The sequence below is a fragment of the Macrotis lagotis genome, chromosome 5 (assembly GCF_037893015.1).
Source record: "Macrotis lagotis isolate mMagLag1 chromosome 5, bilby.v1.9.chrom.fasta, whole genome shotgun sequence".
In the NCBI taxonomy this organism is placed as follows: Eukaryota; Metazoa; Chordata; class Mammalia; order Peramelemorphia; family Peramelidae; genus Macrotis; species Macrotis lagotis.
In genome coordinates, this window is record NC_133662.1 from 154,977,652 (window position 1) to 154,995,598 (window position 17,947).

Here is a 17,947-nt window from a genome sequence, read left to right on the forward strand (position 1 = left end):
CCTTAGAAGATCATGTTCAATGTTTCTTGTTAAATTATTCTTGGTTATAAACATCATTTGCCTTCTGAAATATATTGTAAACTCTTTTTACAGCTATGGTTGCTAACTGTTGTGTGATTAGAACTGTAGTTCTTCAATACTTGAATACTTTATGGCTGCTTACAATTATTTTCTTGAATAGGAAGTTTTTGATTTTTGCTATACTGTTCCTTACAATCTTCATTTGAGGATTTTTTTTCCCAAGAGATATAAGGGGGGGGGGTCATTTTGCCCTCTGGCTCTACATGATCTGGACAATTTTACATTGTCTGTTATTTTGTTCATAGCTTTCAGCTTTTATTTCCTTGATTTGTTTTCCCTATTAGTTATTTTATTTTGTTCTTTGCTTTGAGAAACATACTCTTCTATTTTTTCAGTCTTTTCACTTTGTTTTAATATTTCTTAATTTATAAGAATCATTAACTTTTACATAGTTTATTCTAATTTTCTGGGAGTTTGTTCTTAGGTAAGGTTTTTGTTCCAATCTGCTATTTTCTTTCCAATTTTTTCCCCATAGTTCTTATTTCTTTTTTACTTTTTTTACTTTTTTCCCTCATTTCATTTATAAAAACATATTTTATGCTTTAAAAAGTCTTCTTGTTTCATCTTTTCTAAGAATTCTAGTTGAAGTTGTGCCCAAGCTGTGTTTTAGTTTGAGGCTTTGCTTAATGATGTTTAGAGTAATTCTCTTCTTCTGAGTTTGTGTCTTTAGTGTCCTTGTCTGACTTTTTTATGGCAGAGGTTTTGTGTTTGTTTGCTCATTTTTATAGCTTACTTCCTGATTTTGTATTTTATATCAATGCTGGGCTCTCTACTTCTAGATGAAATCTTTTGATTTACCCTGTGTCCTCTAGGATCTAATTGCTACTTTTCTGGATAACGGGTATTACGATTGTGATTGAAGGATCTTTGGAAGAGCCTACTTTAGTGACCTGCAGTCTTTAATGCTTTCCAAATTATCTAATCCTGAGCAAAATTTGATTGCTCCCCTGCCCCAATTCAAGTATTTTAAATTCCTAGCCCAAGTCTGAATGTAAGCAACATACTTGCAGGTTTATCTGTTGGAGTTCCAAGAGACACTTCTGGACTCAGATACCATCAACCATGTGAGAAATACTATTTTTGTTAGTGTAACAGAACTAGTGACTAGTGACTGTCCCTTGCACCAGGAATTATTTTTTCAGCATTTAAGCTGGTATGGAAATGAGATTGATATTTGCTAATGGTATCTGAACCACATAGCTGCTACTGGTTGCTGACTTCATTCCTTGCTTAGTGGGTTCTGGAACCACTCCTCACACTTGAATGCGCCTCTAGTGATAGTTCCTCTTCCCAGTTGAATCCATCATTCAACACTGAATAGTAATAAACAAAGTTAGTAATTGTTTTCTATCCCTTCTTACTCCTTCCATAAAGTCAGGCCCCAAAACGCCAGATCTCAAACCTCTTCTTGCTGTGATGCATAACTACAGACAGGTCCTTGGTTTCAGGACTAGCTTCTGCACTCTTGCTGGAAAGTTCTTTACAGCACATCCCTGTTTAGAGCCAATCTGCCCTGACCAGAGTCCTCTCTGTTTCCTCATGCCAACATGGGATGGAAAATGACTCACCATGTTTTTTTTTCTCAAATTTCCTAATCAGGGCTTGATCTGGGACTTTTCCTGGATCTTTGTGGAGGAGTTATAGGAGAGAGCTAGGCTGTACTACTTAATTTTACTCTGCCATCTTGGCTGATCTCCAAAGTAAAGAATTTTTAAGTTTGGTACCACAATAATCTTGAATGACTGATTTCTTCACATATTGTTTTAATTTCATTATGAATTTTCTGTTAGTTGTGCTTTACTTGCTACCATCATATAATACAGTAGTTTTTTATGTTTATAAGGATATGAATTTTTTTAGTCATCTCCTTCCCTCTTTCCACTGTGACTATTTTTATAGGGTTATGGAGGGTGGGAAGAAAAATTTCCAAAATTTATCCTGTCTTATACTGTACCCAAGAAAGATTTATTTCATGTTTAGTCTTTCCAGACCACCAGGGCTTTGTTAAGAGTTATTCTTTGGTTTCTGTTAAGGATCCTTATTCCCTTGTATAAGATACCTCCAGGGCTTCCACTGTCTCTTTATACATTTTAACATTTGAGAAACTACTTGAAATTTACAGCATAGTCACACTTTGTATCTTTATTATCAATCCTTATGAAGTATTTGCTTCCTTGACTATATTGTTTTATCATAGAGGCTGATTTTTATATTATGGTTTTTAGCCAAGGAATAACTCCCATTGGCCTTGTCAAACTTTCCTGCTTAGGGCCCTTTAAAGAGAAGAGATGAGGGGATTTCATCTCCATGATCCTTAAGGGCTCTTCTAGCTCTAATGAGCTGTGATTGTAATTGGAGGAGAGAAAACAATGTGATAAATATATTTGATAAATGCCATCTGTCTATTTTATTCCAAATTTGGATATAATAGCCAATGACCATTATCTAGCTAGTGTAACTTGATTTTTGGTTGCTTTTTCCAAAAGGGAAAAATAATCCTTATGTCTATATTCCTTCATTTCCATACTTCATAAACTATCATAACTCAAAGTTAATTCAAGAGTTGAACTTTTTTCACTGCTTTATCTGTTACCATTTTCAAGTTTCATTTGTCTTATGTAATGAAAATAAAGGTTCAAACAGAAAAGAAATGATGAAAAATTACTGATGGTCAGTTTTCCAGCAGTATATTTTAGTTTCATATAATAGTCTGAAACCACCACCAGACTGCTGTTGCTTCACTATTTTCACACATGAAAAAAATCAGTATTTGAGAAATATGTCACCATAATAACTATCCAGCATAATGTATATTAAGCATTCAAGTGATTTCATAGAGTAGGTCTAAAGTTTCCTCTAAATTTTTCAATCAGGAAAATAGCAGTTGCAGCAAAAGAAAAAAAGTCATAAATTCATTTTCATGTTTTATGTAGGACCTACAAGGAACTGCTTCTCAGATAGATATGCGAAACACTAAAGTTCTGACCTTTATTACCTACATTGGCTGTGGAATTTCTGCCATATTTTCAGCTGCAACTCTCCTAACATATGTTGCTTTTGAGTAAGTATTTCACCATCTGCCAAACCCAAGTCCCTGATTACTCTGAAGTAAAAACAAGAAAATTTTCTTTTCCTTAAGGAGTATTTAAATCCTATGTGACTCATGTAAGTAAGAGTAATTTTAATTTGTGGAGTATCTTGTCACACATATAACATGAAATACTAAATATATATTCTTCTTATAGGAATCTAATATATGACATTTAGACTATTCTAAATTATATTCTTACATTATGTTATTATATGTCAGGAAAAATTTATTCATATTATAGAGTGAATCCAAATTTCTACTGCTCTCTGGCAGTACTATTGTTTATATAACTTTAAACAGTTTTTAATTGAAAATTAATTTTAAAAATTGGTAGATTTTCTTCAAAAATCTTTGAACAATGGCCTTTAAGTTGAGAATTTATATCTTTTATTATTAGAGAATAATTAGTGGATCATAAAAGGTAAAGAGACGTTTTATTTTTATTTTTAATACTCTATCAAATTTGTATTACATGGAACAAACTAATATCATTTCCTTTCATTAATATTTTCATTTATAATAAGAGAAAAAAACTTTTACAGATAGACAAGTATGATTATGTATGTCTATCTCTGATCTTCCTCCTGAGGATGCCATTGATCAGAGGACCAAATGCTGACTCTGTTACCTATTATCTATATGACATTGAGTCAGTCATTTATATAATCTTGGTGTCAGGATCATATTCTGGAAAGGGCTGAACTATCTTATCTCCAAGTCTATAATCCTATCATTCTTCTACAATACTTCATTTGTTACACTTGATCATGCAGTAGTCATCACAGAGGCAAACAAAAACCCTCATTCCTACCCACTGTTAACTTTGTTCGAGTCAAGTTTTGTGGTCATTGCTTATGCATCTTCCTTTGTGCTTTATTTCAGAAAACTACGGAGAGATTACCCCTCCAAAATTTTGATGAATCTTAGTACTTCCCTATTGTTTCTAAATTTAATCTTCCTCCTTGATGGTTGGATCACCTCATTTGATATTGATGGACTCTGTGTAGCTATCGCAGCCCTTCTGCATTTTTTCCTTCTGGCAACTTTCACATGGATGGGATTGGAGGCAGTTCACATGTACATTGCTCTGGTTAAAGTATTCAATACCTACATTCGCCGGTACATATTGAAATTCTGTATCATTGGCTGGGGTAAGTAAGCAAAGGTTATGTGCTTTGCTGGATTCTCATAGCAATATCAATCTTTTCTAACTATGGAAACTGTCAGAGGAAAGTTCCTGACCATAAATGAGGTATATCAAGGTATAAATTCCTCCAGAAAGTTGTTATGATTCATAGAACATATTCTCAACATGGTAGAAAAAGGTAAAGGTCCATGAATCACCAACAAATCTATTTCCTGTGTACTCAAATGCCAGCCCATTCCCAGTCTTCTGAGAAAGCATCTGGCAATGAGTTGTGTGCTCCCATTGTGCTTCAAAGTACATGGGCCAACCTTAAACCCTAAGTCAAATAAATAGAGTTGATCATGGTGTTCCACCCTCTAGATACACCCATACACCCTGTGTGTGATTATTAGGCTTTGAAGTCTGTGATTGAACAAGTGATCAAAAGATATGTAGGGTTCTTTGCATATATTTTAATATGGTTTCTGGAAAGAACATTGACACTTTTGTCTCAGTGTAGACATATGATTGGTTCTCACATATACACCTAGGGTTGAGATTTTTTTGTTCAATTATATCCTCTAGGACCAGTGAAGAAGGATGACATCAAAGGCAGCTAAGTGGCACAGTGAATAGAATATAGGGTTCAGTTGGGAAGACATCTTTCTGAGTTCAAAACTAATGTCAGACATTTATTTGTTATGTGACCCTGGGCATATCACTTAACCCTGCTTGCCTTAGCTTTCTCATTTATTAAATGAACGAGAGGAGGAAATGGCAAATCATTTCCATATTTTTTGCCATAAAACCCAATAGAATCACAGAGAGTTAAAAATGAATGGAGTGCCATAAAGCGTCTCTTCATAATAACCTAGATGACCAAGATGTATATATTTTGACCAGTTCAACATATCCTATTAAACTATGCATAAGGTGTTTGTTGTTGTTCAGCCATTTCTGACTCTTCCTGACCCCATTTGACATTTTCTTGGCAGAGATACTAGAAGTGTTTGTCATTTCCTTCCCTAGCTCATTTTACAGATTAGAAAACTGAGGCAACCAGGGTTAAGTGATGTGCTTAGTATCATTCAGCTAGTAAGTGTCTAAGATCTGACTGCTTTATTCACTGAGTCACCTAGTTACCCAAACAATGTGTGAGAGAATGCTATAAATTTTGTATCAGATGAAAGAAGAAATCTGAAGATGTATTTGTTTTGAAGGAGAAATAAGAAAAAAATTTCTTATGTGGATGTGCCTGAACTTTGGCAGTCCTGACAAGTATTCATTAAGGGAAACAAATGGTGTGATGATAATTTAATTAATTAAATTAATTGAAATTATTTTTTGGCTTCTCAACTGGAAACCACAAAATAAACAAGGTGCTTGAAGAGCTGTCACTTTGACTTATTTGCCTGCTTTGCTAGGTAAAAGCGAATAACAAAATTCCTTAGACTATAGTAATTAGAAGTACTCTAAAGTTTGTTACCATTTTCATATCTGAATCAGAAGTAACATTATTCATAGACCCAAGCTGGATTAGATTATAGGCTCAGCTCAAAGGGTATTCAAAGTTAGGTACTCTCTCCCTCATCTCCCAATACTCCCAGTTATGGGCAATTCTTCTTTTGAAAGAAAAATATCTTAATTATCACTAATGCAGATGGATGTCTCATACTGAGTTTTTCACTTATTTTTTTTCTCATAATGTAGATACAGTACATCCCAGATGCATACCTAGAAATTTCTGCATGTAGGGAAAATATAAAAGAGAATTAGACTTGTTGGGAGATGGTGGGTCAGAGGGAAAAAATTTCCTAGGCCTACCAAAGATACTGCCTAGATTAAGCTATTAGTAACCTTTACCTTGAGGAAAAGCTATGATTTCCCTGTACTAATTCATACTTGAAGTCATTGCTATGAAAAGAATATTTTCTTGTTTGCTTAAATTAATCTTTAAAGATAGTTTAGTATGTTTCAACAAAGACACTTATGATATCATTATCTTTTATGACAGGTTTGCCTGCTCTAGTGGTAACAATTGTTCTAGCAAGTAGAAATACAAATGGAAATGAAATATATGGAAAAGCAGGTTATGGCCAAGACCTCAAGGGACAAGGCAATGAGTTGTGAGTAGCAGAAGAGCATATTTTCTACATATTTCGCAAAATGTGAACAGATCTAAATACAGGAATTCAGATTTGATAGATTATGGGATGTATGAAACTGCTGAAATCTTTCTTGGGAGATGAACATTTATCTAACCACTCCTCAATTATGTATTTCCAAAGTTTAGAATAAAAATGTGAAGTTTTGGGGTGGCTAGGTGGCACAGTGGATAGGGTACTGGCCCTGGAGTCAGGAGCACCTGAGTTCAAATGTGGCCTCAAACACTTAATAATTACCTAGCTGTGTGGCCTTGGACAAGCCACTTAACCCCATTGCCTTGCAAAAACCTAAACAAAGTGAAGTTTTATGTTCCTTCTTTTTAGATTTTTTGTTTTATTCCTTTGACCCATAATTCCAGACTGGCATGATCTCTTTGACTCTAGACTCTATTATTGAGTATGTTAACTTTCCTTCCCAGCTTGATAGCATCTGTAAATCTCAAGTCATTAGTAAAAAATGTGAACTAGACTAAAGTCGAAGACAGATTTCTGGGACATTCCATTATAAACCTTCTGGTTTGAGATTAAAGTAAGTTATGAAAAGAGTAAATGACTTTACCCTGAATGATAAGATTCACATAGCTAGTCTATCTCAGGCTCGACTTGAATCCTGGTCTTCCTAATTCTGAGATCTAGTCTATCCATCATGCTATACTGTTTCTACTTTGAGCAAGGTGGTTAGGTGTCCCAGTGGAGAGAGTACTATGCCTGGACTCAGGAAGACTTGATTTCTAAAGCAGGCTCAGACACTTAGGGGGACGGTCACTTAACCTCTCTTTGCTCAGTTTCCTTAACTGTAAAATAGGCAGCTTTTACCTCACATTGATTATTGTGAAGTTCAAATGATATTATATTTGAAAGTGCTTAACAGAGTGGCTATCACATAGTAGGTGCTACATAATGGTTTCTTTTCTTTACCCTCCAAATTTGTCATAAAAGGAAAATGCTCAAAAGCCATCCCCTTAACAATATGCTCTAGAATTTTTCCAAGAATAGAAAAGCCAAGCTCATTAACCTTTAGTTTGAAGACTGTTAATTCTGTCCACGTATTCTATAGCCCAAATTCTGTTTCTTCCCATTTTAAGCCTTACCCAAATGCTATCCATGATGCTTCTCCACTCTTATTATTCACATGAATATATATATACACACATCATATGTATCTGTATATAGGCATGTATGTGTGTTTATATGTATTTGTACATTTTTATAAGTATTTATATATGATTAAATATATATAAAAATATAAACCTATACCCATATATACATGTTCATATACATATACATATATATTCCTAGCATAAAATTGTACTCCATCTCTAATATCTTATTTTCCTTTTAAACTATCTATTTTTAGAAGCCAAATTCCAGTCATGCATTCCCTTCCTCCTAGTCTCACCAATATCCCTTGGGGTGAAATTTGCTTTCTTGATTTAGGATCTCTAGTTCACCTTTGGCAGCTAAGAGATGCAGTAGAATTCCAGGCCTAAAGTCAGTCACTCCCCTAACTGTGTGGCCCCATTTGCCTCAGTTTCTTCATCTGTAAAATGAGCTGGAGAATTCCATTCCAGTATCTTTTAAAAAAAATCTGAATGAGCTCTTGAAGAGTCAGAAATGAAAAATAACTGAACTTTAGAAAAGAAAATTATATGGAAATAGATTAAATTTCATATGATTCAGAATCAACTTTAATTTTTAAAACTATTATAGGCTGTTCACAGAAATCAGATTATTAAATGTTTAAATAAATCATCAATTCCATGCCCCCATTTTATGAATGACGAAATTAAGCACCAGAAAGGTGAAGGTGCTCAAGTTATGGCCACTCTACAGCAGTAGTTCCAAACCAAACCTTTCCTTGCCTATCCATTCTAAAGCCTAATAGGAAATTACCAATGTAAAACATGGTAGTAATCACTAACATGGGGCTGCTTTATGGTTTTTGCTTCTTTACAGTTGTTGGATCCAGGATCCAGTGGTGTTTTATGTGACCTGTGCTGGTTATTTTGGAGTCATGTTTCTTTTGAATGTTGCCATGTTCATTGTGGTAATGGTACAGATCTGTGGGAGGAATGGGAAAAGAAGCAACAGGACCCTTCGAGAAGAGATTCTGAGGAATCTCCGGAGTGTGGTTAGCCTCACCTTTCTGTTAGGCATGACCTGGGGCTTTGCCTTCTTTGCCTGGGGACCCTTAAACATTGCTTTCATGTACCTCTTCTCCATCTTCAATTCATTACAAGGTAAGAGAGAAGTTATTTATTTTCTGTAATTTAGTTTTAACTTGCCTTTATTACCTGGAATGTTTCTAGGAAGAAATTCTGGAGGTTTCTAGGACTGTTTGCCTAGTAAAAAGGAGGTTTCAATAATTAGCTTATCTCAAAGAATGACTTTAATGTGCTTTAGAGTATTACTGAATATTTATTTTAATTATTCAAACTGTTCTACTGTAAATATGAGGATAATAATAGAGCAAGGTTAGAACTTTTGGGGAAAAAGGTACTCCTTGACTTTTGGTATAATTGGTTTCCTTTGTAATCCCATGATTTTATTTTATATATTTAAGTATATTTATTCCAAAAAGGAATTAAGGGTTTCTTCCAAAATGGTCTATGACAGAAAAATAATTTTAGAATCCCTACTCTATAAAAAGTGTCTGCTGATGAGATTTTGCTGCTTAGCATTTACAGTTTACTTCTCATCTTGCATATAATTAAACTTTTTGTTTTAAAAGAACAAACTGGACATGACCAGCCTTTGTGAGATAATATATCTTTAAATTTATTTTGTTTTTAATTTAAGGAATAAAACAAGCATTTCTTTAACAGTATAATAGAAAAGATGATTGCAAATGAAACAGCAAATCTGTTATGCACAGCTAGCTATTCCTTTTAAATATATAACCATAAACGTATCATGTAAATTTCTTTTCCTTTTCTTTTTTCTTCCCTGCTCTCTTTCCCCTGCCCTAAAATGACCATCATTAGATGCAAATAGTATCTGTTACTAGGGTCATTACAAATGTATCATGTGTAAAATTATTCTATATATGCTTCTATGTATCAGTTTTTCTTTGGATACAGATAGCATCATTTGGTTGATAAGAATCAAAATAGCTTATTCACTCAAATTCATTGTTTAAACAATATTGCTGATACTGTATATAGTGTTCTACTTCTGCTCATTTTTCTTCATTATTTTGTGCAAGTCTTGCCATGTTTTTCTAAGATTATTGAGTTCATGATTTCTTTTTAAATATTATTTTATTTTTTAAATTACACGGAACGATAGTTTTCAATATTCATTTTTGTAAGCTTTTGAGTTCCACATTTTTCTACCTCCCTCTTCATGACAGAAATTAATCCGATATAGATTATACATATACAATCATATTTAGCATATATCCATATTAGTCATATTGTAAAAGAATCAGAACTACAGTAGAAAAATAAAGAGTTCAACATTTCTTACAGCATTTTTATAGTATTCCATCACAATCATCTACAACAACTTTTTCAACCATTTCCCAATCAATGGGTATCCCTGCAATTTCTAGTTCTTTGCCAACAGAAAGAGGTGCTGTAAACATTTCAAAACATATGGGCCCTTTTCCTTTTCCCCTAATCAGCTCTGGAAATAGACCTAGTAGTGGTATTGTTGGGTCAAGGGGAATTAAGAAGTTTAATGACTCTTTGGTCATAATTTGAGATTATTCTGTTAAATGGCTAGATCATTTCACAATTCTACTAACAATTAATTAGTATCCCAATTTTTCCATATCCCCTCCAATATTTGTCTCTTTGCCCTTCAGTCATTTTAGTCAATCTAGAAGATCTAAACAATGTTTCAAAGTTTTTTAAATTTGCATTTCTCTAATCAATAATTATTAATAGCATTTACATTTTCTTCTGTGGAAAGGATCCACATACTTTAATAAACTGTCAAAGGACACTATGAAGAACCCCTGGCAATTAAATAATCAACCTAGTATAAAGTATCCAATGATCATAGAGTAAGATACTCAGCTTGATGAATTTGATGAAATCTTATAATTTACAAAAGAGAAAAATTCTCATAATTCCCATAAGGACTGGTCTTTTAACTCAGAATCACAGAATTTCAGATTTAGAAGTAATGTCAAAAGTCATCTAGTACAATTCATACTGGAAAAATGATCTCTCCAGAGCACTAGTTCTCAGAGTGATCTAGGGATCCCTGGAAGTTCTCCAAACTCTTTCAGGGAGTCTATGACTTTAAAATGGGTCTATAGTATGTACTATAAATGGTCTTAGAGACCTTGCTAATCAACTGTTAAGTAAGGAAAAATACTTCTGTCCAAGATAACCCATTCAACTCTAATTGTTAGAAAATTTTCCCTTGTGTTTAGACTAAATTTTCCATTCTAAAATTTCCACACATTAGTCTTAGTTCCTCACCTTGAGGCTATCTATCTATCTGTCTATCCCTTTAGCTACCTGAGGATGACTCATTCCTCCCCTATACTTCCTAAACATCAATAGGATCTTCAATTGCTCCTACCATTCTGACTACCCTTGGGTGTCCATAACTGAATACAATATTCCAAGTGGGTTCTGACTATGATGTAGTATAGCAGATCTAACACGTCCATACCCTGGTCACTCATGCCTTTCTTAATGCAAATCATAATTGTATTAGTTTTATTGGCCTCAATTTAATGCTTATACCCATACTGCCACTGTTGTTTACCAAAGTCCTCAGAACTTTTTAAGAAAAACATTTCATCCTACCACAAGGTCCCTTGATTTATATTTGAAACATTGATTCTGGCTCTTTTTTCCACTCTGCTATTTACCTCTCCTTGTCAATATACAGATGTTTCAGGCCTGCCTGATCCTTCTATGATCCAATTTGAGGTTTTCATGGCAATGATCCTGCAATGATTTGCCATTTTCTCTCACAACTTATTTTATAGACAAGAAACTGAGGCAGACAGGATTAAGTAAGTTAGCTAGGGTCACACAGCTAGTAAGTGTCTGAGGCCAGATTTTGAACTCAGGAAGATGAGTCTTCCAGACTCCAAATCTGACCCTCTTATCCATAGTTCTACCAGTTGCCTCCTTTGTACCCCTTACTTTATACCATTTGCAAATTTGAAAAGTATGTCATCTCATTTTTAATAAACTTCAGATCACCTCTCATTACCATTATTTGACATTGACCTACTTAAAATATGACACCCAAAATTGGTCATAATTTTCTGCTGTCTGTTCAAGACATAATACAATGTCACTATCTCCCTTGTTTTAGATATGATACTTCTATTAATAAAGCATAGGGTCAAGTTGGATTTTTTTTCTCTCTTAAATCTATATCACATTGTTGTCTCAATTTGATTTTGCAGGGCTTAAAAAAAAACCCCAAGTTTGTTTAATATGAACTACTGAATAGTAATTGCCAAATTGCCTATTCCTTTACCAGGTGTAATTTTGTGCAATTAATTACTTACATTGCTATTACAATTTCATTATTTTATAAATATAAATGAAGGTAAAAGGTTGAATAAGTTGAAACCAATCCTGTTCAACTGGAAATGGCTTGTGCTCTGGAGTGACTCTGGTAATATTCCAAAGTCTGACATTGAATTTGCTTGATTTTTTTATCCCAAAGTAACTACATTATAGTTAGTTTTGCCACTTCTAGTCTACTCTCTTTTCCCATACCAAGGAGAAAAGGGGGCTCATTATATTCACTCATTAGACCAGTAATCCTCAAAACAGAGAAACTATGTATTAGGATTATTTTAAAATTTCCTCAGGATCTGTTTCTACAAAAATGGGACACCTACTCTGTTTAATCTCTTTTATATCTCCCATTACAAAGCTGTCTAAAAAATACTTAGGAAGATGTGTATTTATTTTATAAATTTTGTAACTTTAAATATTAAGATTCCATAGCTTACCCATGAAAGACACGTTGATCTAGCTCCTTCAAACTTGTTTTTGCTATTAGAATTTCCTGGCAGTTTCAGACAATTTCAATGGCTACAGCGGTCTGTTCAGGTCTGTTTCCATTAATGAGAATTGGGATGTTTTCTTTTTCCCAGCATGATTCTTCTGTCAGTAGGGGAAAATGCTGTAAACCTCATCAAAATTCTGTTCTTCATAAATCTCTGCATTTTAAGACTGACTTTAAATTGTACAAATTCAGAACAGATTTATGCATATCCGATAGTACTTTCTTAAAAAATATTCTAGAAAGGAAAGTTCATTTTAGAAGGCATGAATGCAGAACATAATGTTATTTGATTTCATGGAAAAATAGTGTAATTTAGTTTCACCGTTAATTATTTGTATGATCTTAGGAAAATTGGTTCAATTTTCAATGCCTCAGTTTCCTGTTCTATAAAATAAAGGCTCTAGGTTAAAGGTTCTTTCATGTCTTGATTAGCTGAAATTTTCTGTTAAGAAAGCACTGAAGATCTATACTGATGCATTATTCTCTATGTTATAACTCTCTTAAGAGAGATTTTTTGTTTATACAAAAAGATATACTTTCTGTAAAAAAGAGAACATATAAAGGTCAGATATTTTAAAAGAAAAAGTAAAGAAGGGACAGCTGGGTCTGGTCCTGGAGTCAGGAGGTCCTGAGTTCAAAATCCAGCATCAGACACTTATACTTAGCTGTGTGACCTTGGGCAAGTCACTTAACCTCATTGCCTTGCAAAACCAAAAGCAACAATAAAAAAAAGAAACTGTGTATCTGTAGTCTAACAGCTATGCAATGCCTTTGTAAAATGTTATTCTTTTAGATAAATAAATAAACTTTTGTTTATCCAGAATGACTTGAAAATTAGAGATTCTGATTAGTTTAGTCACCATATCAATCATTTATAAATTACAATTCACTTTCCATAGATAAAAGGTAATAGAATATACTTTAAATCTACACTCAGCACACTGTTATTTTTCTTTTTAATTTAGAATGAATGTCATTATCTTATATTATATCAAAGTCATCATTATGGATATTGCTATAAATGCTTAAAATTGTAAATGCAGTAGGGGAGAGTGGACTTATTCTTTACTGAGTCTAGTTTAATATCTTTGAAGCTACTTTTTTGTGTGATTAGTTCTTTGCATGTCTTTTTTGGTAAAATTGTTGTACATAATTTAATTCAAATGACGTGGTTTGTGCTTCTTGATGATTTGGAAAAGCAGCAGTTTAAACAGACATTGTAACCTAGTAAAATTATAGAGTGTAATGTGAATTTATAAGAACATGTATGGTGTGATTAGTTAAAGAGAGGGAAGTAAGAAATTATTAGAGTTATAAAAATTAGATCTATTTCTTGATCTAAGTATAGATCTCTCAGTAAGAAGCAAACAAAAAAGCATTAACTAAAAGCAAGACTAAATCCAACTTTCTAATTCATTAGCTTTGTCTGGTAATCCATGCTCTTCTCTCTTTATATTTTCCATATAAGAAAACTTACACATTTTTCATTTCAACCCTTTTCCCTAAAAGCTGAAAAATGAGCTTTCTATATTACATTATGAAATGCCATAGTGATTTATAAACATTCATTTGTCTTTATGTATTGTATCCAAGGAAGGAATCAGATTACTAATAAAGTAATCTTATGTTTTCCCTGTAGTGGATAGTATAAATTATGAGCCTGGTGGTATACAAATTGCTTTTAAAATACCATGTGCAATTTAGAAAAGTTATGAATTACTGAAGTATATACACATTGTAATTAATATTATGGGAGGACATTAGACCATATATCAGGAAATAGACATGATTCATTCTAAAGAAATAAAAGTCAATTCACTATTCATTCTTGTTGGGAAGATGTTGGCCAAGGTTCCTCTGGCCACCTAGTGCAGGGTGATGTCAGTGGTGTACTAACAGAATCACAATATTATTGTTGAATGCAAAAGTACAGTATAAATGAGCCTGGATGTTCAGTAAATGGAAAAAATCAAGCAATAATATTATACCTAGGACTTAAATTCATCATTTTTTTTTTATCAAAATGTATGATAACCATTAGGAAAACTGGATTCCATCAGCAGTGAAAAAACTTATGTCTTCTCCTTCCCACCTCCCAGTACCCTAGAGAATTTATCAGGTTTCAATACTGGCTACCTAACAATAAAAATGGATAATGCTTACGAGCACATCACAACTAAGGAAATTTTTTTTTCAAAATGTTATAGTAGTTATAGTAGCATTTTAATGGTATCTTGTCATTCCAATCACCAGTAGATTCAAGGAGGTTTTCTTATATATGCAGTCTTTTAAATCTCTTTTAGTTAGACATACTTGAAATCAAAATAAGGGATAGTAACAGATTCTTCACATTGCTGCTATATTTACAAATGTAAAAGACTGTGCTTATATTTTCAAATAACATAAGACACATATATTAGGATATTGGACCCAGAGTTGGAAAAATCATAGGATCACATATTAAGAACAGGAAAGGATCTTAGAAGGCATCTAGTCCAACTTCCTCATTTTAGAAATGATGAAACTAAGGCTCAAGGAAGTAAAGTACATAGCCCAAGTTTACACAGTAAACATCTTTGTTAGGGATGTTTCAGAATCAGTGACACATAGTTCCAAGAGCCTTTAGAAACATGTCATCCAAACCCACAATAGAGAATTGTTCAAAACCACTTGGCCAAGATCACCTAAGAAATAAATGGAGGTACTGGATTTTGAACTTAAGTTTTTGGGCTCTAACCATTTCTTTTTCCAATAGCATAATTTCTTCCAATTTTTACATGCATAAATTGTTCTTCATTAACATCTTTTACTACCAAGGACCACATTGATTAAAATTTCAAGCGCCTTTCATTTACTGAGTTTAAACCACTCTTCTGCTTACACAGATCATGGCTACTCACAGACTTAATGGCCAGTCTATTGATGAACTTCTTCAACTTAGACCACAAATGTGGCCAGTCCACCATAGGATTTACTTGAACCTTTTTTTTAGGTTTTTTTTTTTTTTTTACAAGGCAAATGGGTCTGAGTGGCTTGCCCAAGGCCACAGAGCTAGGTAATTGTTAAATGTCTGAAACCAGATTTGAACTCAGCTACTCCTGACTCCAGGACCGGTGCTCTATCCACTGTACCACCTAGCCACCCCCTTACTTGAACCTCTTCTAGCTTGTTAAGATCTTATCAAGCTTACATTACACTGGCATACATAACCTTCTTACATAACCCTTGATAAATTCATTTTGACAGAGTAAAGACTTTAGTGAAATGTGTGGGTATATAAGTGTGTATACACATATATTTAAGGAGAATGTCACCAAAATATTGTTAATGTTACAGAGTATATATATATATATATATATATATATATATACTCTGTATTATAATACAGAGTATTATACTCAGCCCTTTGGGAATGAGCAAGGGAGAGAGAAAAAGATGAGAGTGAAAGAAAGCGATAGTGAGATAGAGCAAAAGGGAGATCCAGTTTTTTTGCAAAATTTATATTTTCAAACTCTCCATTAAAATATGCTCATAATTAAACAGTCAATAAATATAAATTTAACAAAGAGGAATTTAATCTTCTAAAATCCTCAAAGTAAGATTAATTTAGGGTGATGTTTCAGCTTTGTTCATAGGTTAATTAACAGGATAAAATTCAAAACTAAGGGAAATTTGGACAAATGACTCAGGAAAGTGTTGAGTGTATATTAAACCTCCTCTATTAGGAGAGTATATAAGTTTTTAACAAAACTCAGTCATTCCAGTGATTTGATTATTTTCACTTTGAATCTTCAATTGGCATCAAGGTGAAGATGAACCAGGAATTTTCCATCCCTAACACCTGTGACTACATCATATTGGCTCTGATTCTGTGAATTGCTGAGAAGTAAATTATTCACCCTTTGGCTCCAGACAAATACCAGTGTACCAAAGAGTACATTGGTAGCCTGAAAGGTATTTCACAAAGAACTGAATGACGTTTTAAGAACCAGTTAGATAATTGTCCTTTGTTTGAATCTACATAGCAGAGCACATAAGTTAAATCAGTTTCATAAGAACCTTTTCCACTTATCCAGATATCTTGTCTATACTACTTCAGATATCACTGAAACAAAGTTCTAAATACTAATTTTGGAAATGTAGCACTTTAAGGTTTATCAAGCATTTTACATGTTTCAATTGCTCTTCATAACAGCACTGTGAGGTAGGTACTGTTATTTTAGCTCCATATTTTAAATGAGGAACATGAAAAAATGACTTGAGGCTCAGGGTCACAAAATGTCAGTAGCAGGTTTCTATCCACTATATAGCTGCTTGATGAAGGTAAGTAACTGCATTCTCAAATATTCCACTAGCTGTGTGTAAGCAATTGACCACCTTTCAAGCACCAACCTAGCTAAATGCAGAGAAGGTTGATCATTAGGTTAAAATTATTGAAACCACAATGCAATCAGTAACCACTGATATCATAGTTGAAATTACAGTTCTCTTCGAAGTATTGAGCCCTGAGATATTTTGTTTGCCTGATTTTTAATTGATTTAGTTATCTGAAAAGTGAAGCAGTTTTGTCGTTGTCACTAGCTTCTCTTTTTACCACCCATTCTCCACCTTTTCTACTATACCTGTAGTCTTATGTTTTGGATATGATCCATTTCTTTTAACCATTTCTGACATACATATTATTTCCCTGAAAAACTCTATTACTCTATTAGACAATGAAAGAAATTATGTAACTATCACATAGAGCACCCATAAAAATTCTTTGCTTTAATTAAAAAAAACCTGTTGAAAGAGTTAATATTCTAATTAACTAGGACATTAGATGACTAATTCAAAGTCCATTTATTAACCTCCATTTGATTCCTTGGAAATAATCAGTGAACATGAAGAGATCTCAGAAGTCATCTAGTCCAATTTTAAAAAAAGGAGTGCCAAAGAAGTCAAGTGACTTGCCCAAAATCTTCAGATTGTAAATTCCAGGGGTAGGGTCTTAATACAAATATTCTGACTTCAAATTTAGCTTTCCTTCTATTGCACTTTGCTGACTCTAACTTTAAGTGGAAGTAAAGATAAGCAATAATTTCCCCTGAATTTGAATTTTTAGCACTTATGTTCCTCTTTAGAAGATATCATTAATGACACTTTTAAAAAATTAATCAAGTTAAGAAATTTGGCTACTTTAAAAAAAAGAGATGTCCAGACAAGTCATATAATTATTGTCCAGACAAAATAATATTTAACCAGGTTAAATTTATTATTATAGTAATTTAAATGAGGAATAAACTATAATATTCATAGTTATGTAGAAATTTATAATTTGTAAAGCCTTTTGAAGTATGTCCTATAAATTTATTATCTGTATTTTTCAGATTATTGAAACAGATTTTATGGTTATTATTATTATTGAAAATCTCCCATTATCTACCAATTTATACTTTATATAGTTATATCTCACTCGAAAACAAAACAACAACGGCGCTGCACGTCCAC

At 33.2% G+C, this 17,947-nt stretch overlaps 1 protein-coding gene across 4 annotated transcripts in view; it reads left to right on the forward strand.

The window, feature by feature from the left end:
* The window catches only part of ADGRG6 (adhesion G protein-coupled receptor G6), a 183,124-nt gene that overhangs the window by 147,128 nt on the left and 18,049 nt on the right, over positions 1-17,947 (forward strand). For all 4 annotated transcript variants that reach the window (XM_074187712.1, XM_074187714.1, XM_074187715.1 and 1 more), the window contains 4 exons: positions 3,015-3,142; positions 4,055-4,323; positions 6,313-6,424; positions 8,420-8,703. In XM_074187712.1, the coding sequence (XP_074043813.1) occupies positions 3,015-3,142; positions 4,055-4,323; positions 6,313-6,424; positions 8,420-8,703 (793 nt within the window). The remainder of the gene's footprint in view (positions 1-3,014; positions 3,143-4,054; positions 4,324-6,312; positions 6,425-8,419; positions 8,704-17,947) is intronic.